General features: G+C 38.1%; 1 protein-coding gene across 1 annotated transcript in view; it reads left to right on the plus strand.

The window, feature by feature from the left end:
* The first annotated feature begins 3674 nt into the window (after positions 1-3674).
* CACNA1S (calcium voltage-gated channel subunit alpha1 S) overlaps positions 3675-23604 on the plus strand; it is a 70625-nt gene continuing 50695 nt past the window's right edge. Inside the window, exons 1-11 of the mRNA XM_029284467.1 lie at positions 3675-3921; positions 11397-11502; positions 16075-16214; positions 17618-17751; positions 18584-18736; positions 18961-19166; positions 20103-20206; positions 20924-21072; positions 21789-21870; positions 22380-22540; positions 23085-23310. Of these exons, the coding sequence (XP_029140300.1) occupies positions 3758-3921; positions 11397-11502; positions 16075-16214; positions 17618-17751; positions 18584-18736; positions 18961-19166; positions 20103-20206; positions 20924-21072; positions 21789-21870; positions 22380-22540; positions 23085-23310 (1625 nt within the window). The 5' untranslated portion in view covers positions 3675-3757. The remainder of the gene's footprint in view (positions 3922-11396; positions 11503-16074; positions 16215-17617; positions 17752-18583; positions 18737-18960; positions 19167-20102; positions 20207-20923; positions 21073-21788; positions 21871-22379; positions 22541-23084; positions 23311-23604) is intronic.

Here is a 23604-nt window from a genome sequence, read left to right on the forward strand (position 1 = left end):
TTATTCCAGCTTGCAGGACTGGCCTAGGGGAAAATTTTTAATGGGGGTTTTAAAGTAATTTTAAATCAATTAGACCAATTATTAATATTTGTTTTTAATTATGTTTTAATCTGTAGTTTTAGGATTTGCATTTTTATCTGGTTGTTAGCCGCCCTGAGTCCGCAAGGAGAAGGGCGGGATATAAATATAAACAATAAATACAATAAAATAAATAAAAAAAAGAATAGCAACCCAGAGAGAACAATAATGCACTGTACATGGAACTCCCCTTGAAGAGCATATGAAAGCTTCAAGTGTCCAGAGTGGGGCAACACAGACAATTTTGCGCATGTCATGATACATTTTGGGACTACAAGAGCCCTGGTGGTGCAATGGGTAGAATGCAGTGTTGGAGGCTAATTCTGCCTACATCCTGGAGTTTGATCCTGATGGGCTCAAGATTGACTTAGCTTTCCATCCTTCTGAGGTCAGTAAAATGAGGAGCCAGATTGTTGGGGGCGATATGCTGACTCTGGAAGCCACTTAGAGAGTGCTGTAAAGCACTGTGGAGTAATATATAAGTCTAAGTGCTATTGCTATTGCTATAGCACTACAGCATGAACTGTATGACTCTTGGTCACATGATCAAAGTTCAGATGCTTAGCAATTGGTTCATATTTATGATGGTTGCAGTGTCCCGGGATCATATGATCACCTTTTGCGACCTGAGCAAAGTCAATGGGGAAGCCAGATTCACTTAACAACCATGTTACTAACTTAACAACTCAGTGATTCACTTAACAACTGAGGCAAGGAAGGTTGTAAACTACTCATTCAGTGGGACAAAACTTACTAACAATTGTCTCATTTAGCAACAGAAATTTTGGGCTCAATTTTGGTTGTAAATCAAGGACTATCTGTACAAAGGTATTCCCTCTTTATTATCAGTCTCAACCCTACAAAATTGAAAATATATCCCTCTTCAAATAATTGAATTGTGAAAATAATTCCTTAATAAAAAGAATTCTTAGCTAAAAAGTGCTGTTTCCCTCTCTGTCCATAACCGGCTGAACCTAGGAAACTCTTGCCACCAAAGGAATTGCAATGTAAGAAAAGATTACAATGTAAGAAAAAAAGAAAAGGAAAGTGAGAGGGACCTTGGAGTCCTAGTGGACAATCACTTGACTATGAGCCAGCAGTGTGCAGCAGCAGCCAAAAAAGCTAATACAATCCTGGGTTGTATAAACACAGGTATAGAATCAAGATCATGCGAAGTATTAGTACCGCTTTATAAAACCCTAATGAGACCACATCTGGAATACTGCAACCAATTTTGGTCACCATACTAGAAAAAGATGTTGAGACTCTGGAAAAAGTTCAGAGAAGAGCAACTAAAATGATCAAGGGCTTGGAGACTAAAAAAATATGAAGAATGGCTGCAGGACTTGGGTCTGGCTAGTTTAAAGAAAAGAAGAAATGGGGATGACATGCTAGCAGTATTCCAGTATTTGAGGGGCTGCCATAAAGAAGAGGGCATCAAACTATTTTCCAAGGCACCAGAGGGTAGGACAAGAAACAATGATTGGAAACTGACCAAAGAGAGAAGCAGCCTGGAATTAAGGAGAAACTTCCTAACAGTGAGGACAATTAACCAGTGGAACAGCTTGCCTCCAGAAATTGTGGGCACTCCATCACTGGAGATTTTTAAGAGACTAGACAGTCACTTGTCTGAGATGGTATAGGTTGAGGAGGGGGCTGGACTAGAAGGCCTCCAAGGTCTATTCTATTCTATTCTATTCTATTCTATTCTATTCTATTCTATTCTATTCTATTCTATTCTATTCTATTCTAGCACACCTTGGCCAAAACAAAGAACTGAAGCATACAAAAAGCAATTAACTGGCAAAGGAAATTATAAAAACAAAAACCTATGCCCATACTTCCCTTCACCACAAAGGGATAACTAGAAACCATACATCTAATAAATAATAACAGAATAATATAACAGAATAACAGAGTTAAAAGGGACCTTGGAGATCTTCTAGTCCAACCCCCTGCTCAGGCAGGAAACCTTATACCATTTCAGACAAATGGTTGTCCAGTCTCTTCTTAAAAACTTCCAATGTTGGAGCATTCACAGCTTCTGGAGGCAGGTTGTTCCACTGATTAATTGTTCTAACTGTCAGGAAGTTTCTCCTTAGTTCTAAGTTGCTTCTCTCCTTGATTAGTTTCCATCTATTGCTTCTTGTCCTGCCTTCAGGTGATTTGGAGAATAGCTTGACTCTCTCTTCTTTGTGGCTGCCACTGAGATATTGGAACACTGCTATCATGTCACCCCTGGTCCTTTTTTTCATTAAACTAGACATACCCACAGTGCTTTTTTTGTAAAAAAAAAAAAAAAGGTGCCAGAACTCACACATGTCATATAACCTGCCTTGCCTACCCTACAAGGTTCCATCCAAAAAAGGTGCCGGAACTCCGTTCTGGGTGTTTTATATATAAAAAAAGCCCTGCATACCCAATTCCTGCAACTGTTCTTCATATGTATTAGTCTTCAGTCCCCTAATCATCTTTGTTGCTCTTCTCTGCACCCTTTCTTGAGTTTCAACATCTTTTGTTATATCGCGGTGACCAAAACTGAATGCAATATTCTAAGTGTGGTTTTACCAAAGCATTATAGAACAAAACCTATACTGAGGGAAAAGAACAATTAGGATTACCACCTGGTCAAAATAAAGCAACATTCATACCTCCCCCCCCTCCACAAAAATGATCACATACACAACTCAAACACAAAGAACCATGTTCAAAGCATGTTCAAAGCACCCCATTTCTCGTAGCTACCCCAGAAGTGAACCTCTTTGCTCGTGAGAATAAATAGATCACCTTTCCACCAGCAGCATGCCTTGCGTCTTATTTGCGATACCCCAGCTCAGACAAGGACCCTAGAAATTCTTTTAATAGAATTAATAATACACAGAGAAAATCATAATCTGTTCTCCATTGTCCCAGAGTACAGGACACAGAACAGTGGATTTAAGTCACAAAAACCTAAACTGGAATTGAGTGTTAGGAAAGCTGCCTAGAAGTAAGAGCAGTTCAACAGTGGAATTAATTATCCAAAGTGGTGGTGGGTTCCCCGTTCAGAGATTGGATAGTCTTGTTCCAGGATAAAGAGGTTCCTGCCTGGAACAAGGGGTTGGGATTTGATGTCCTAACCCTCAGAATCTATCATAATAGGTGTGAGTTATGATGTTTCTGGGGAAAGTTGTATTCATTATGAATCTGCTTGGCTCCCTATGGGTATGGCTTTTTAGGCCTTCAGGCTATTTGTTTAGTGTATTCTTAAAAATAAAAGGTGATGGGAAGGGCCAAATTTATGAATTAATATGAATTAAAACCGTTTGACTTTAAGATTGATGGAGAAGCCCACCTCCTTTCCTCTGACCTGGATTGGTAGCTCAAAAATGCCAATGCACCGAGTATGAAGAAGGAACAGCTGCTGAGGCCCTTTTGCTGTCTCAGGAAATCTGACAGCCCTGGGAGCCAGGCTGATGGCTAATTATAAACTCATGCTTGGTGTACTTGTGTCTGGGGGAGGGCAACTGCCAGCCCCGCAGCCCTATACTACACTGAGAAGATTGGGTCAACTGAAGCAAGAGATTCAGAGGGGGCTTGAGCTTCCCTGGGGCTGGGGAAGGGGGCCTAGCTGTGGGGCAAAGAAGAGGCAGAAGGGACAAGGCAAGTCTGGTTCAAGGAGGCAAGAAGGAGAGTTATTATGGAGCCCACATCTGCCCAAGAGGATAGCCTGAAGAAGAAGCAGCAGAAGGAAAAGGCTAAGAAAACTGCTCTGGAACTTCCCCCCAGGCCTGCCCGCTCTCTGCTATGCCTCACCCTCCAGAACCCAGTGCGGAAGGCTTGCATTGCCATTGTGGAATGGAAGTATCCTTTGGGGGTAAAATGTGGGGGTAGCTTCTGGAATGATCTGTGCTTGGCCCGGGGCCCAGCAACCAGGTATAAACAACTGAAACTTGGAGGAAGCACAGGCGAAGAGGAAAAGCTGAGAAATATTGCTTAACAATGCAACTCTTTTGTGACCATGATCTATGGAGGAAATTCTGCTGATGTCCTCTAGAAATGCAGGGATGGAGTCAGATTAGGTGTTGGTCTTTGTCTCTTTTAAGAAAGGCACCAACAAACAGGGAAAAACTCAAAGAGAAAAGCATTTATGTTGACCTTGCTATAATAACATGTATTTACTGATGTTGTAACTTCTCATTTCTCTAAAGCAGTCAAAAATGCTGATTTTGAAATAGAAGACCTGAATGCAGTCGAGATGGTTAATTTGTCTGGCTCCTCCACTGAATTACGCTGAGTTCAGAAATAGCTCTCTGTCCCTCCTCAACTGATTTTATAACAGAGAGGATATAATAACCGGGGTCAGAGAATCTTAAGCAGGAAGGTTCCTTACAAAAGCATCAACATTTTTTTCCGTCTAAGGCTGCAGGATAGTTTTGTTCTAATTCAAAATCTAAATGATCATTATACAATGTCTTTTTTAAAATTTCTGTTCAATTTGATTCATTTGCTTGCATAGCATGAGTTATTTTATCCTAGTGTTTGTTGAATGGAGAAAGCATTCTTTTTATACAGTTTCTTATTCTCTCCTATTCTTTGTGTTGGACTATAATCTGGATGAGATGGATTTGTACAGACATATTATATGAAATGTATTTAGACTAAAGTTAGAAGAATAAGGTATATGGGCAGAGGTGTATATGGGCAGAAATTTGGATGAGGTAATCTTCCTAGAGTTGAACATCATAGTTGTAATCTGAATGTTAAAACAGATTAACAATCAGAAAAATAGTCAAACTTGCATGAGTCACAGAATATGGTGTACATTCAGTAAGCTATTTCAATGAAACAAATGAAATAGGGCAAATATTAATACAGGTAACCCTTGATGTACAACAGTTTGTTTAGTGACCGTTCATAGTTACAACAGCAGTGAAAAAGTGACCTATGACCATTTCTCACCCTTATGAGCATCCCCATGGTCCTGTGATCAAAATTCAGATACTTGGCAACTGACTCATATTTATGACAATTGTAACGTTCCAGGATCATTTGCAACCTGACAAATAAAGTCAATGGGGAAGCCAGATTCACTTAACATGTAACTTTTAATAAGTGCAGTAATTCACTTAATAACTGTGGCAAGAAAGGTTGTAAAGTGGGACAAAACATACTTAAATGTCTTACTTACCAACAGAAATTTTGGGTTCAATTGTGCTCGTAAGTCGAGGATTATCTGTATTAGTTAATGGATTGACAAAAGAAAGAAAATAAACTTTTATCCTTTCCCTGTCTATATTTGGATAAAAACATGTGGCAGAACAAACAGACTTTAAATTCTCTCGTAATCTGAATGCTGAAGCAACTAATTCTCAGTGAGGCCATGTGGGGTGGTGGAAAAGTGGAGAATTGTTCAGTTCTTCTCTCAAGGAAATACATAAATCTTGGCCCAGCTATGGATAACCAACAGTAAAAAATTTCATCAGCTGGAAAACTACAGAAAATGAGTCTATAGGAAACAGATATTAGCACATTATTGGCAAATTAGCTTCAGCTCTTAGAATGCAACTGGGAATGAGAACTAGAGAGCCAGTTTGGTAAAATGGTTAAGGCACCAGCTTAAAAAGCAGGAGATTGTGAGTTATAGTGCCACTTTAGGCATGAAACCAGTTGACTGACTTTGGATCAGTCACTTTCTTTCAACCCAATTCACTTCATAGAGTTGTTGTCATGGGGAAAATAGAAGGAGAAAGGAGTATTAGGTATATTAGTTCCCTTGAGTTATCAAAATAATTAAAGAAGGAAATAATAAACAAAGTAGCACATTCCTTGTCCATATTACACATTCCTTCCTTCCTTCCTTCCTGATTTCTACCCTAGTTCCCCAACTCCTGGAACCAAGTGGAAAAAAACCCCCAAAATCTCAGCCCTATCCTTCTAGTAGCACCATAATGGCCTCTTGCGCCCGTGTCACTCAGATGTTTCCTACCCTTAATTGAGCGTAATGTGTGAATCTGTCATATTTCAAATAGTGATTCTTCTAATGCCTAGAGAGTGACAACAGATGGATGCCATGATAAACAGATTTGATAACAACTTCTGGATCAGCTTAAATATGCCAAGACTCATTGGGCTAATGCTGTTTGTAAAATAATATTTATAGATAGGAATACATAAGGAAAAAATGAAACGAGACACTTCACAGCTAGAGTCATACATATGGCCATCCAAAGTTTACTTCTTGCCAGGTATTGATAAAACAATAAGTCCAAGTTTATAATTATTATTTTCACAGCTAAAGAACCCTTTTGGATTTGGGACTTGCTGGATAAATCTGGAATTATGACAGCATCTGGGATTTTAGAGGGGAAACTTTTAGGCATTCACAAATTGGCTGTCAGTTATAAAATGCCATCTATTTATTGGAAGATATTTTGATGAGATTTGTCTGTGTCCTTAATTCTAGCCCTCCAGGAAACGCTATTTCCCAGTTTACCTCCCTTTTTTCTAATAATGCCTATATACGAGCCAATATGGAGCTCTATAACAACCTGGGAAATAAAGATGATGCTGGAAGTAAAGTGGTACTTTGTTCTACAACTTACTGAAAAGTGAAGGAGAGAATGTAGCTAGTCCTAAACGAGGTATACACAGCCAGTATACACTGGGCACAAAATTGCCTATCTCTGCTAGACGAATTTGAAATGCTTCAAAGAGTTCAAGAGGGCTATGTAAGTGCTTTAAAAGTACAGGTAGTCCTCAACATACGACCACAACTGAGCCCAACATTTATTTTGCTAAGTGAGACACTTGCTAAGTGCGTTTTGCCCCATTTTATGATTTTCCTTGCCAGTGTTGTTAAGTGAATCACTGCAGTTGTTAAGTTAGTAACACGATTGTTAAGTGAACCTGGCTTCCCCATTGACCTTGCTTGTCAGAAGGTCTCAAAGGATGATTGCATGACTCTGGGACAACACTGCAACTGTCATAAATATGAGCCAGTTGCAAAGCGTCTGAATTTTGATCACATGACCACGAGGATGCTGCAATGCACATAAGAGTGAAAAATGATCATGTCATTTTTTTCAGTACTGTTGTAACTTTGAATGGTCACTAAATGAACTGTAGTAAGTTGAGGACTACCTGTAATGTCGATTAACTGATCCTGCTGCATATCTTGATTTGAAGACTTTTGGGAGAAATTTTGGGATGTAACCAAAAGAAAGTGGCAGTACTAATGCAAGATCTTTGAAATAACTCAGCAGCTCGGCAAATACTCTTTTTCCCTGTAGCATTATATTTGTCAACATTATATTTGTCATGGATGTCCTTCGCCATTCATCAGACAGGGTGGGACGGCTGGAAACCATGGTAGGTTCTTACAAAAAGAAACTGTAAGACCTGGGGGACCTACGTCGGCAGGTCCGCCTGCTAGAAGAGCGAAACACAGTTTGAATACAAAAATTTGAAGGAGAAGTTTGAGGCGCTGGTGAAAGAAAAGGAGAGACTGATTGAAGAGCGGGAGGCCCGGTCAGGGAGGGAGGGTGACAGAATATGTCTGTACTCCGGATTCGGGGATCTGAACCCGACTCCCTTTCGATCGGCCGAGGGCGACGGAGGCCATCGCCCGTCCCTTCGGAACAGCACTCGCCTATCTCTCAGGATCGACTGACCCATGTTCAACTGCTGTTCACATGGAACCCTTCTCCACCCCCCCCATCCGAAATTATCCGCTTAGGGGCGCCATGCAGCCGGTAGATATGACAACCCATTGTCCATGCTAGTGGTTGGCCCGGTCGTGGCTTTCCTCCTCCTTTGCCTGTTTTGAGTAGTTCGGTAAGGAGTAGGGCAATCTCGGCAAAAGAGGGGATAAACTGACGATAAAAGTTGGCAAACCCCAGAAAACTCTGGAGCTGTTTGCGAGTCTTTGGGGGCTGCCATTCGATTATGGCTTATGTGGAAACATAAAAGGTTAAACAATCATAATCTGGGGAATTCTAAATGGAAGGCAGTGATGTTTTTTTTTTTAGGATTAACCAGAAGAGCAGATGCAAATATTATAAACCTTGAAAAGGCAAGACAGTAGCCTGATAAATGCCTTATCTGGAGCACTGTCTCAAAGTATGAGTGCATCACACACACATACACACCAACCATATATGCCTCCATTTCTCTCTTTATCACAGCTGCTTGGTGCTTTCACTGTCCATCATTTTACTAATTACTCTAACATATCTCTTCTCCTAATTAGTCATATGGATATAGTGTCTATTCTTCATTCTTCACACAAGCAATCAGTTTGCATTGAATGTAGAATCTAATCTTAGACTCATTCGGGGGGGGGTACAATATTGCCTCTTTTAAAGGAAGGTACACCCCAATTCCTTTGGCTTTGGTCACAGGAATTCTGAATGTATGAATTTTTGGAGAGGGACTCCAGTTTATAAATGGAGTACTTTTAAACTGAATATGTGTGTGTGTGTGTGTATGTGTATATGTGTATATATGTATTACATATAACATGGAAATAATTTTAGTGTTCATATTTTATAAGGTTTCTTCCTACGAAGTATTTATTTCTTATGTTATTGAATAATTCCTTCTTCCCTGAGCTAATGCAAATGTTAGTTCTGAACTTTGTTTTTTCAATTTGTGTTTGATTTTCCTTGTTTATGGTATTGAACTTGGTAATGATAAATCAGAAAATCTCAGAACAGAACAATAATTTATGTTCTATATGTTGACCTATCCATCCATTTGTGGCAATGGCCTTGTGATGCTTATTCCCTCCTTCTTCCTTTCTTATTTTTTTCTTCAATCAATTCCTTTCCTTTCCTTGCCATTGTTTGTGTTTTATTTAATCAGCATTTTCAGGGTTCTCTAGAACATAAATTATTTTTTTATCCTTGAAAGGCCAATTGCTTATTCTTTCTCAGGCTCTTTTGTTACTGAAGCATAATATTTTTATTGGGAAAAATATAATATTTTATATTACTTATAGTAAAAAGTTCCTTGAATTGAGCTCCTGGTGACTGCATGAACCCATCCATGTAATTTCATGAAAACCCTACAGCAGTCGTTTTCTATCACAGTCTTGCAAGATTTCTAGCCAATACCAATGGGCCTGGGATTCCCTTGTGGTCTCCCTTAATTTGTATATGTGTATATGTATGTACACATCAGCAAGTATTGCGGGCCCAATTGGCAAATGAAAGTTCAGGACCGTATTGGTTGGAAACGTGTGGAAGAGGCCTTCATCCTGCAGTGGATAGGCAATGGCTAAAATGATGATGTGTATCTATATGTATATGTGTACACACACACAAATATACATATATACATGTATCATATGTATGTGTGTGTATATATATACCCACACATACATACACACACACACATCAGAGTTCTTTTGTTTTATTATTTCTCAATTGTAGAAAAAAGGAGAGTTTAGCTTTTAAATAGTAGCCATCTGGAGTTTTGAAACTAAATTAGTTGGTCATAGTTTCTGTTTCTGAGTGATATTACTTTTTTGACATTTCTCTTGGATATTAGTTGCCTGCATGGCAACACCACAAATTGCTATATCTTAGTTTCTCAGAATTTCTCTTTTCTTTCTTCATAGGTACAAAAAGCTCAATGACACCAAGAGCAGCCTAGAATTAAATAATAATAATAATAATAATAATAATAATAATAATAATAATAATGATGATGATGATGATGATGATGATGATGATGATGATGATGATGATGATGATGATGATGATGATAAAGTTGGAAGGGACCTCGGAGGTCATCTAGTCCAACCTCCTGCTCAGGCAGGAAACCCTATACCATTTCGGACAAATGGTTGTCCAGTTTCTTCTTAAAAACTTCCAGTGTTGGCGCATTCACCGCTTCTGGAGGCAGGTTGTTCCACTGGTTAATTGTTCTATGAAATCATTTTTTATATATTGAAAAGCAACTATGTAGAGTCATTTTAAATGGAAGAGTTGTGAGGGGAAAATACTTATTTATTATGTTATTTAATGTTTTTAACATCATTTTTATTTAGTCGCAATCTGATGCTTAACTATGAGTCTATCGGTCATAACCTTGCTGGCTGAGATTGTTTGGTGTCATAGTCAGAACATTGGTGGAAAACAATCACCACATATTATAAATGTGACAACAGCTACTGTATTAAGCAAATTTAGACTCACATTTGAGAATGCACTGAAGCCCTATCAGTCACCATTTCATATATGGTTGGATTCATTTCACTATTTACCATGTGTACTTATGTTATTATATACCCAGTCTATGCACCATGCTGAGTCTATAGGGTAGGAATGTGTTTTAACCTCTTTGATGTGGTGAGAAAGCACATTTATCACCCCCAAAGCCAAGAGTTCTCTCATGACAAACAGAAAAGGGGACAGTGAAATGTATATGAGAGTCAGAGAGAATTAGAGGAAGCCTTGTGCATCAAGTTACATTATATACATTTCAAAGAACCTCACATGCCTGCAGATAATAAACTATGTCACAATCAGAAAATGTTTTATCATAGATTAGATGCTTTTGCCCCAGCCAGGAAAGTAACCTTTCAAAGTGTTGCCAGACTAAAGTTGTGTTCCAGTGTAGCCAAGGATCATCACACCTCTGAGTGTTAACTAGGGCACTCTTTCCACAGTATCATTTTTACAATAAATTAGGCATAATTTAATTTAAAGATAGTTTAAAACAAAAGCCACAGCCTCAGGCAGCTCTTAATTGGATAATCCCTTGCAAAGCTAAGCAGGGTGAAACAGGATTATAATTTGGATAGGGGACCACTAAAAATCTCCTAGCTGTAGACCAGACTGGGAAGTTCCAAAAACATCCTGGGTGAAATCAATGGTGACTGATTTCTCTAAGGTTGCCAACGAATCTAAATGGTTGTTTCCATGAAGTCACCAGCAGTTGAGTTCAATTCAAGTTAGTCTTTACTTTTTACCTAAATATGGAAAAAGAGTTTTATGCCATAGCATTCAACAGAGAATACTGCTATAGACTGTCTTCTGCATGTGTCTTTTTGCTCAGTCTATAAATCTTCATTAATTAGTGTTTGTTATCAACTAACATAGTTCTAACATGCATGCCAGAGTAGACTTTTGTACACATTCTTTCATCCAAATATTAGAAGTGCAGTTCCCAGAATCCTCAGCAAGAATGGCTGACTTAAGTGGTAAGCATGGGATGTGGAGAATGGACTAATATATCATTATTGTTTCTATTATTTACTGTTATTCCTATTATTACAGTCTTTGCCACAAACTATACAATCGAGTCCCATGTTCCTTAACAAGCATTTTTAGGCCCTTTGAGACCATCATCCTATTAACTATCTTTGCCAACTGTATTGCACTGGCTATCTACCTGCCCATGCCTGAAGATGATACCAACAAAGTAAATACCAGACTCGTAAGTCACTCCGATTTCTTTTACTCACTTTTTTTTGCCACTGTTAACCTATTCAGAGCATGCTAGCTGGAGAATTCTGGGAGTGGAAGTCCACACATCTTAAAGTTACTGAGGTTGAAAAACACTGCCTAAAGCGTGCTGGAGAACAGACTATTCTTTGCGACGGGACAAAATAGAATGCTACTGTCTTTTCTCTGGAGAGAAGGAAACAGGTTCAAATGTTGATGTTTGAACTGTGTGTGTAAAAATGAAGGAAAGTTTGGGGGCTTTCTAAAGAATTTTTGTGTTTATTTCTGAATGTTTCATAATAGCTAGGAACAGTGGTTTCCTGAGGAACAATGTGATCGCAATGTATGAGTTTCTGTGTTGGTGTGCAAATTAGTGACAGAGAGGGCATGCATAAAAGATGTTTTTTTTTTTTTTCTCTCCTTATTTTTTTGACTTAGGAGTAAACCATCTAAGTAGAAATGCCTTGTCCAAAGATCCATGGGAGTTCATTCTTGTATAGCTTTGTGGGTGGGAGAGTAATGGTGGTTTTACTATCTGCAGTAGTGTTCATTGACCCTTGATTCTATCCTTCCCTTGTTCAGTAGCATTTGGGAGCAGGTGTGCAGATGCTTTATATAACTGCTTGCATATGGGTTTTTTTTAATTGCAAAATGGGCTAACCTTTTCCATTTGGAAATGTGTTCTGTGTTTTTTTTCTCTGCTTATCTTTTCATCTTTCCTGTTCAGTATAGAAATAACATTTTCCCCTAGGTATATACAGAGAGGGGAGAGTTACCTGTAAATGTAGATTGAAAAAGAGAAACCTTGTTCAATTCTACCAGATGGAGAGATTTAATTTGGGGGATTTAATGAGCGGGAGTCTTACATTTGGTTTGTCATGCTGAAAACTACATGTCAAACTTATCACTCACTCTCCTTAGAATTAAAATATGCCTTTTGTTAAAAATGAGTAGTGGTGCTTAATCTTCTGTGCCATACAGAATACTGTCTTTGTATGGAAGGATGATGCCTCCAGATATTTGAGGTGGACTCTTGCTCATACATGATTTTGAGAAAGGAAAAAAATATGCACATAGCATGTCTAGAGATTACCTCTAAATGCTTCTCCCTTGGAGCATCCCCTCCATACGCTAATCTATACGAGGTGTGTCCACGAGGCCAGCTATTGTAGGTTTTGCTTCAGATATCAGCATGTATATTGTGACAGAACTCTGGAAGACATGTATTAGAATATTATAATGAGCATCCAAAACATTTGGAATGGGTATAAGAAAGGATGCAGTGAAAAAACAGGAGGGTAGAAAGTACGCAAGGATCCAGATTCAGGCTGTTATATTGTCACATTGTAATGGCAAAGACAATGGAAGATTTACTACAATAAAACGTTAGATAGGAAACATTGGTGATGATCCATCATCACCTTCATCTCAAAGAAAAAAAGAAAAGAAAAGAAACATAGTGACATAAATCATACTGAACCAGAACTGTAACTCGGTACTGTAATTGCTGGTTTATGGTCTGTTAATCCATCACTTATAACTTTGCACTATGAGGACTTAGCACTTTTTAGGAAGAAACAATATTTGCATCTGGAAGCACCCACTTGATTTTTTAGAAACATTGAAATAGGAAAGAGATGAGCAGAGTGTGCACTACTGACCAGCAATGCTATGCAAGCTATTAAAGGCACAGGGGACTTATTCAAGATCTGCCCACCAACTCAGCTGAGAAAGTCAAATTAGGTTCCATGAAGTCCCTGGAAATGTTGACTCAGAGGGTCTAGCAGCTAAGGAGCCATCACAAACCTTTAAAAAAAAACCCCTCCTTATTTGGAAAAGGAAATATCAGACGGGGAAAAAAAATCACTATCTCATCCTTAATTCTCCCTAATTATTGCCAGATTGTGTCTACTTTCTTCTCGGTTACAATTCTGGTAATAGTCACTTAGGAGATGATTGGAGATGGCAAACATCTTCTCTGCCCTTAATTCAAACTGTTGAGTAGCCAAAACTACTGTATGATTGATGGACTGTTTAGCAGATCTTTCCCCCTCCCCCAGAAATTAGTTCACTAACCTTTTTACTTGTTTATATTTATTGTCAAATTTATACAGCCACCCAAAACAAGTGACTTCAGAAAGAGTGCAACAAAGCTAGCAAATACTAAATACTAAACAGCAACCACTATTTTTATTATTATCATTAAAAACAGTGCTAGCTATAAAAATGAAGCTAAAAGGATGAATTATTGGGCAAATGATTGTTAATAATAACAGCGCCACCTCAATAATTCACTAGTACCCTGAAGTCCCCAGGGCTGATGGCACAACCAGGTCTTGAGGGACCTTCAGAGTGTCCAAAGTGATGAAACCAACCTCATTTCAAGAGGGGAAGATATTCCATAATGGATGCAACAGCAGAAAAGCCAGCCTAGAGCCAGCCAAACGTAGCGCTCTAGCTGATGGAATCCGTGCCCTCTCTTCTGGATCTAGTGGGACAGGCAGATGTAATCAGGGAAGCAGATCCTTCAGATAACTCTGTCACCTTCATCAGTGTCAGCTTCAATTTCAAGCTCAGACTTGCCTACCCTAATCCCGAAAAAGGCTCTGAAAATCCTAAATGTGTATATGGGTGTGTAGACTGATTGGGAATTGCAGCTATAAGAAGCTGTAAGAGTCACTGGCAGCACTGAGGGGTTGAAAATAGACTTGGTTTTACGTTAGCCAGTTTGGCGGGCTCTAGGCGGATCAGAAAGTATTTTACAGTAGGATAGTGCTTTTTATTTAGCTATAAAATAAGGTTGCTGTAAAATCATGATGTCATGATTTAAGTTGTAAGAACATACTATAGACATTTATTGTATGTTTATGATTGTCATACTTATATGCAACCAGAGCACTTCTGTATGAGTAAATGTAAATTAATACCACATTATATTATATTATATTATTTGCTAGATCATTAAATAAACAATATATATTAGTTGTTATTAAAAGCAACTATTAAAAGCAATCTGTAAAGTAGTACTAGATGCCTTTGCTATGTTCTTAAGTCATATTAAACCATCATTCTCCAACATGGTTATTAAAGTGTTTTTCTTCCACTTTCTGCTAATTGCTATTTATTGTTTCATCCTTATATTGTGTTATCTTAACTATAATAAACAAAATTTGTCAGTGTTGGATGACAGAAATGGAAGCAAAGAGGAATACAAAAGCTTGACATTCAGCTTATTCAAATATGACTTCCAAACACGGTCTTTGTTGATTTGCAAATAGCTGCTAATAATAAATACTAGCATTTGCAATTGTTTTCCATGGGGGAAAGCTAAATCGGCAATGTATTTTCCAATGTATTAAAAAAGAAATGTTTGCCATTGTGTAATAGCAATAGAACAATACTATGGCATATATAAAGGACAGATTCACAGATGAAACCAAAGAAGGGTCTGGAGCTATATTCAGTGTACTGCATTCAATCTTAATAGTTCACATGTGCTATAATTTTAAAAAAAGTATGAGGAATTAGGATTTCAGCAGCAGAACATTAATACGTTTTATATATACCAAATACAGCACAGGTGCTCTGGCTAAAATTTGGGGTTGGTTTAGATTCCTATGAGGGAGATAGAAAGTAATGTGTAAACTGGCCCAGGCAAAGAACTTGGACATTTGGAATATTGTGTCCAATTCTGGAGACCTCACTTAAAAAGGGTATTGATAAGATTGAACAAGTCCACAGACAGGCAACAGAAATAGTGCAAGGTCTGAGGGACAAAACATATCTGGAGAGATTGGAAGAACTGAATATGTACAGCCTGGAGAACAGAAGAGAAAGGGGTGACATGATTGAACCCTTTAAATGTACTAAGGATGTATATAAGGTTCTAGAAGGCAGTATTTTCAATATTAAGCAAAAATCAAGAACATGGGGGCATAACCTCAAACCAACAGGAGAGGAGTTCAGAAGTTATGTTAGAACGAATTACTTCACAGAAAGAGTAGCGGAAGCTTAGAATCAACTTCCAGTGGAGGTAGTGGGTCATTCATCAGTAACTGAATTTAAACATGGTTGGGATAAACACATATCCATCATCTGGTAAAGATTAGGAAATAAAATCAAACTTTAAAATCAAACATAAAAATGATAAATAATAATTGTGTCGATATCTGTAATACCATATAACATCTGCCTATCCTAGGTCCTTGGGAAGCACTTGATGGGCAATCAAAATGCCAAATCCAGTCTGAACATCTGGCTGACTGTGCGATGAACCATAATAAATAAATTAATTAAAAAGAAAACAAACAACAACAAAACCCCCCTCAAAGGACAGACTCCATGGACCACTAGGTCTTTTTCTACTGTCCGTTTTCTAAGTTTCTGTTTGTAAGGCCTCACAAGCTTATGTCTTTTAAAGGTCAAAACAATGACTGATGGTCACTTGTAAAGAAATAAAGAGATTTTTTTTCAAGTAGCACAGTATGCAAGCAACTTAAATGAAACTATAACATATATTACTAATATTGTACATCTTTCCCCTCTTTTTTTCTGTATCTTGCAGGAGAAGCTAGAATATTTCTTCCTGATAGTATTTGCCATTGAGGCAATGCTAAAGATAATTGCCTATGGGTTTCTATTCCATGCAGATGCTTACCTCCGAAATGGCTGGAATGTGCTGGATTTTACTATAGTCTTTTTGGGGTAAACAAAGTCATTTTATTCAACTCTCTCTGTGGTGGAAGGAAAACCAAGTACACTAAAATTGTTTAAATGGTGTTTATTTTTGGAAATTTTGCATAGTACACTGTAAGTCAGGGGTGCCAAACTCGCAATGTCACTTGATGTGTCACGGCATATCGTGACTTTTTCCCCATTGTCGGCAATGGGGTGGGTGCGGTTTCGGCATGACGCATCCAGCACCCCTGCTGTAAGTTATTAATGAACAATTTAATTGTTATATACTTGTACTGAACTGTATTCCAGTATTATTTCATATATATGAAATAATGTGTGTGTGTGTGTGTGTGTGTGTGTGTGTGTGTGTGTGTGAACAACCAGTTCTCTGTGTGGATGCTGCTTCCGGAAGTCCATTCTGGGCTTGGGCATCAAAAAATTAGCTACCAATTCTGCCGAAGTGGTATATATATCAAGGATCATAATAAAGATTGACCTGTTTATCTATAAATACATACATACAAACAGGAATAGCAAGTTGCTTATTCTCCTGTTTAGTCAATGTTGAATCTGAGCAAGGGAGCAATCTAGCACCAAGTGAATCATGTAGCAGAAATGTACAGCCTTTGTGGGTTAGCTGAGTCCTATGGGAACTCCTTTTTCCCCACTCAGTGATTTCCAATTTGGGGGTTCTGGCTGTCACTGGAGAACAGCCACTCTCCCTATTCATTGACAATGGGAGCTGCATTACAAAATCATCCCAAACCAGCATTTTTCTCCGACTCAAAGCAAAAAAGAACTTTTATCCAGAATATACATTCTATATTCAGTCTCTTATCGGTATTCTACTAAGATGGATACAGCTGGTCATTTTCTGCACCAGTCATTTAGCTTACTCCAGGCCACAAACAATAAAAAGCTGACTCTGCTACCTTTTTTCCTATAAAGCCACTATCAAACAAAAAATATATTAAAGTACCCACACAGTACAGAGAGCAACTATATATTTTTTGCCATGCAGTTTTCTACCGTGCAAATGAATGCCATTTTTGCCACTTCATCAAAATGACCTTTGGTTGAACAAGATCTGCTAACCCGTGTGACATGATGTAGAATAGCTTCATTAAGGAGCTACAGTTTCTCAAAGAAAAAGATAAAAGCAAAATTCTATTGCTTCTACTGGAGGAAAATCTTTCATCCGTATAGACCAGGGATAGGCAACCTTGGCTCTTTTATGACGCATGGACTTCAACTCTGAGAATTCCTGAGCCATCACAGCTGGCTCAGGAATTCTGGGAGTTGAAGTCCACGAGTCATAAAAGAGCCAAGGTTGCCTACCCCAGGTATAGACCAACTTTTAATGCTTTAGCTTCCTCTGGTGACTTCTACATTATTCCCAGCTATTTTTTCACTCTCCATTTCTTCTGAAGGGTCTTCACAGTGATCTTGGAGAGAATCAGTTTGATGGAGAGTGCGCTTCTTAGCGGGCAAGGTGGTTTTGACGTCAAAGCTTTGAGGGCATTTCGAGTGCTGCGGCCGTTACGTCTGGTGTCAGGGATACCAAGTGAGTAAAATGTCCTAGGTGCTTGATAAATGGGTGGCTGTAGGAAGACGAAACAGTGGTGAAAGGATACAATTCCCACGAGCCATTTCACCCATAAATCAACTGAGAAATAATATATTAGTATAAATATGTTGTCACTTGAACTTATTTCTGGAAATTAGGAGGCAAATAGATGTAGCCCAAAGGAGATAGTGTTCAAACTGTGCCATTTTCTTATTGTATTCACACGTACTGCTCAATTCAACAAAAGTTCAGCCTTGCAGCCTAAATTAAGAATTAGTCCTGTTGACAGGTTCTTGTGAGACTCTGAAATATTGATTGATTGAATTTATTTGCTGCCCATCTCTGGGAGGCTGTGTTTAGTAGCTTTAAGAGTTGGTAACAGAGGAAGAAACCAATAAGCAAATGGCATCTTATTCATCACATAAGATTGCATGATGTGGCCAAGCCCGGACAATATTACCTTACACTAGAATTAAAATCTGTTGAATTATGGAGAACATTCTGACTTCAAGATGTTCTATTTCAATTTGTTTCAATAAGTGTGAAAGATGGGAGCTCTACTCCAGAAACATAATAGTGTATCAAAATTAAAATCTTATGATATAGAAATAAAACTGGTTTAAGATGTTTTCTTCAGATCCGTTGTATCTGTTGCTATAACAATAGCACCACTATGAGATTTGGTATATCATCTTGTTTTAGTTACCAGAGCATGTTACAAATGGGCATAAAATTTAAAGTTTTCAGTAGGGTCATATAACAATATACGATAGCAACTGTAAATTCAGAAGCTACACTGAACAACCTGTTCCCTTTCTTCCTGTTTTAGGTCTGCAAGTAGTACTGAACTCCATTATCAAGGCTATGTTGCCACTATTCCATATCGCTGTACTTGTTGTCTTCATGCTTATTATCTATGCCATAGTGGGCCAGGAACTCTTCAAGGGCAAAATGCACAAGACCTGCTATTACAATAGGACGGGTATGGAATGTGCTGCTTAATGTAATCATAATAAATTAAATATAAGAAATATGTGGGCTGACTCCTCTGATTCTGACTGTCTTTGCATGAAGATAGGTGTGAAATTACTGCCTCTGAAACTCAGTTAGAATAGAGACTAAACACACATTGAGGTGTATGGATGCAAAGAGGTGCGAGCCATTCTCCACAGAGTCTCACATTTGGCCCTCTGTTTCCTTCCTCAGATATCTTGGCCACTGTGGAACGTGAAAAACCAGCTCCATGTTCTACCTCAGGTCATGGGCGCCCCTGCACTATTCCTGGTTCGGAGTGCAGGGGCCCATGGGCAGGACCCAACCATGGCATCACTCACTTTGATAACTTTGGGTTTGCTATGCTGACTGTCTACCAGTGTATCTCCATGGAGGGGTGGACTGAAGTTCTTTACTGGGTAGGATGAGCATGAATAATATTTGTCTAGGCCACATTGATCATATTGCAAATCATAGAACATGAAGCTGTGGGGATGAGGTTATTGGATGGCCCTGTACTTTGCACTTTGAGATTGAGAAGTAAATGATACCTCCACCGAAAGTTGCACATATATAGGACATAAGCTATTTTCATATCTTAGCTACAACAATTCCTGGCAGTAAAAAAAAATCTAATAATAAAAATGACAGCACAATTCAGTTTTTTGAGGTTCTGTGGTTGCCTTCCTCTAATGCATAGCAGAGCCAACCCTCTTGCTTTTGTCTCCACACATATAGTAAAGTGTCTGGAGCATACTCACTGTAGAATAATACCATTATTCCTGTAAATTGGTCTTTTCAAGAAAACAAAATTAATTAATCAGGATACAAATCTCTACGGAATGCACATAAAATTCTGGATGTTACTTAAGTGGGATCTAGTACCAAGATACTGAAAATACATGATATAGTTAATCTTAAAGGCTTTTATCCTGTTGTCTTTTAAATCAATAGTAACTCAAACTAGAACTAACTTATTGAAGTAGATATTGCAAGAGACCCTAAAAGGAGTTTAGCCCTCATCTTTAGCAATAGTGATTCATTATATAGGAACAAGAAGGAGTAAGGGGATGCCTTAGGCTATCAGTTTGGTCTAGTAAGCTAGTAACCAGGAAGCTATGAGTTCTAATCCTAACCTAAAGTTGGACTAGTCCAACTCACCTCACAAATTTATTGTTGTGGTAAAAATAGGAGAAGGAGTTATTTATAAAAATATAAAGGTGGCATTTGCAAAATGTCACTTTTGTTTGATTTGGATCCCAGATACTTTTCCTAGAAAGTTAGTGGAGATTTTTCAATGGTGGGAATAATGATGATTTTAATAAAACAGTATCTACTGTTCCGTTTTGTTTTAGGTGAATGATGCCATTGGGAATGAGTGGCCTTGGATCTACTTTGTCAGCCTCATCTTACTTGGATCCTTTTTCATACTTAACCTGATCCTGGGTGTGCTCAGTGGGTAAGCAATTTTCAGAAACGAGAGCAATTTTCAGAAGCAATCTTTTCTGACACATCTCTCACAAACCGCTTTTTGTCTTAATGATTTTTGATCAGAAATAGATGGACACAGTTGTTTCTACACATCTCAGCAAATCCATTGTCAGAAAAATTTTCATTTAAATTCTACCTGTAAGATGGTAAAATTACCCCAAAGTCTTTTCAATCCAAGTCAATAGATGGGGCAGGAGGCATTGAGCTTAAATGAATGGCCCAAAAAGACACTCTTTATTTTTTAAAAATATTCAAAGTAGGCCTCATGACAGGGAAGGATGCTTTATTAAGTTCTCATTTGTTGTGATTTTTTAATTATTGTCTCAAAGAATGTAAATGGCCAAGATGTCTCTTACTTTCTGAAGAGACTTGTTTCCACTTACTTCTTTATTTGTAACTTACAACTCCTATGATGAAAATCAGATTGAATAGTTCAAATGAAGGGAAAGCTCTTGAAATGAAAATTTAGGCCCAAAGATTATCTGTTTCTACACTGGTTATCATTAGGATGGGAAATCTAAAAGTTCTGATTTGATTGTGAGATATTTTCCACACAAGTAAAAGGTGGGGCATTTTCATTATGTGTTTTGAATCTAAAATGCAATGACTTGCCTAAAGATGTCCCTTGCTCACGGGCTTAACTGATACGTTGTGCAATGCTCGTGCTCATCTGAGTTTATTCCAGGGAGTTCACCAAAGAGCGTGAGAAAGCTAAATCAAGGGGTACCTTCCAGAAACTGAGGGAGAAGCAACAACTGGAAGAGGATATGAAAGGCTACATGGATTGGATCATTCATGCAGAAGTCATGGACAGTGACCGGACACGCAGGGAAGGTAGTATGTTCTTTCAGCAGGATTGCCTAATCAAATGAAAGAAATAGCTTTATAGTATATGTTTTATGGACCAGAGCTTCCTGCAATGAAGCTTCTAACTACAGGAGCTTTCAGAACAAGCTGCTTGATCAAAGTCCCAAACTAGACAGCATAACCATAGTGCATCAAGAATGGTGATATTTTGTTGGAAAAAGATATGAGAGTGAATTAGAAAAACATGGCTTAAGTTATGATGTTTGCAAATATCCATGTTTCTCTTTTAGGTGAACTATTGCTATCATCATGAGAATGATGATTTTTATGATAGCTAGCTAGATGATAGAATAGAATAGAATAGAATAGAATAGAATAGAATAGATAGATAGATAGATAGATAGATAGATAGATAGATAGATAGATAGATGTGTGTGTGTGTGTGTGTGTGTGGGTAGGTAGGTTGGTAGGTAGGTAGGTAGATAGATAGATAGATAGATAGATAGATAGATAGATAGATAGATAGATAGATAGATAGATAGATAGATAGATAGATAGATAGATAGATGATAGAGCTATAAGTAGATTATAAAAAATCATCAGTATGTATATTCAACACAGTTGCTGAACTGTTCAATATTCGCTAAAATAAATTTCTATTTCTGTAAATAAACTTTGTGGTAATAATCTATAGCTCTATTAATTAATTCTGCAAATGTGTTGCTTATGTTTAAATTTCATAGGAATGAGGTCCTCAGATGATGGTGGGTCAGAGACAGACAGTCTATATGAGATTGAAGGCATGAATAAATGGATTCTCTTCTTGTAAGTAGTTTGGTGTTACATAAATCAAATCATTTTGAAGGACTCTTTAACTTAATCTCTGGAAAATCATTTCCTGTAGAAAATTTGCATATTTTTGGTGAAGAAATAAACGATACAGTTTGTAATCCAACATACTTGGATGATAGCATTGCAGGAAGGATGGTTTAAATGTTCCCTACTAATAATGGGGGCAAGTACAGTAATACATATTTGAAACATGATGCCACAATAGCGCACCTGTTTAAAAAAATTGATCCTCCTGACAGTGTTGCTCAACCTTGATGAGTTTAAGTCATGTGGACTTCAACTCTCCGAATCCCCCAGGCAACATATCCTGGCTAAAGAATTCTGGAAGTTGAAGTCCACACCTTTTAAAGTTGCCAAGGTTGAGAAACACTGCCCTAGAAGATGTGGGATTCCGAAGGCTTTGCATTATAGGGCTCCATTGTAGAGACTGGTTTGGGGAAATAGATCTAACTGCCCTTATCCTCATTTTAAATCTCTTCTAGTCGGCACTGGCGACGATGGAACCGTCTTTTTCGCAGAAAATGCCGCGAAATTGTTAAGTCAAAATTTTTCTATTGGGCAGTGATCTTGATTGTTGGTTTGAATACTATCTCCATAGCTACCGAGCATCATGATCAACCTGACTGGCTGACCCATGCCCAAGGTGAGCTGGGCATTTAGTTTCTCAGTATTTTTCAGATTCTGATTAAAAGTGAGGGACTATGACATTGTCTGCTCAAACTTTAACTTCTCATGAGATTCTATTTATTTTTCAATGGACTGGCCTTGTATCTATTTCATAGCAACGATATTCTCATATCATTTTTTATTTATTTGCTGTTCTGACACCAGTTGCAATACATTCAGTTTTATCTTAACATAAATCTTCTCATTCCTACTTCTCCGTCCTCTTGTGCTTTTGGATAAAAAATGTTAAATGTGTATCTACCCATGATGAGAAGCATGGGATTACTCTTCAATGGACTCTAATTCTTCTCCTCAATCTGCAAAGAATTACTGGTGGGGGTGGGAGGTCTGCAGAGTGTGGCCAAAAACAGTCAAAATGACAACATGCAGAGCATCAATCACATCATCATGACTGCCATTGTGACTTTGTTTTGATTCTGTGGACCTCAGCATTTGAGGAACACCTGATGGCCAGAACATATCCTGTCCATTCATCACTAGTGAAGCTTTTCTGCTTACAGATGTGGCTAACCGAGTACTTCTGTCCCTCTTTGCGGTGGAGATGATTCTGAAGATGTATGCCCTGGGCCTCCGTCAGTACTTCATGTCTCTCTTCAACCGCTTTGATTGCCTTGTGGTGTGCACTGGAATCTTGGAGCTCATCCTGGTAGAGATCACTTCCATGACACCCTTGGGCATCTCTGTTTTGCGATGCATTCGACTGCTGAGACTCTTCAAGATAACCAAGTGAGTTTCCTCTCTGGGATGAACAGAGCAGAGTTGAAAAACATCCCATTCGTATATAATAGTTATTTCTAAAATTATTTCCTTGGGCTATTCCCACAAGTCTTTTTTTCAATATGAAGCCAGAATGCACAACGACACAGTATTTTCCATTTAGAGGGCACTTTTAGTGTGCGCACTAAATTGTGATTCCTCAGTTAATGCTGAGAGCAGCATTTCTGGAGTAAATATATATATATATATATATATATATATATATATATATATATATATATATATATATATATATATATATAT

This window comes from Protobothrops mucrosquamatus, unplaced genomic scaffold (assembly GCF_001527695.2).
Source record: "Protobothrops mucrosquamatus isolate PMUCROS unplaced genomic scaffold, P.Mucros_1.0 scaffold631, whole genome shotgun sequence".
Lineage (NCBI taxonomy): Eukaryota > Metazoa > Chordata > Lepidosauria > Squamata > Viperidae > Protobothrops > Protobothrops mucrosquamatus.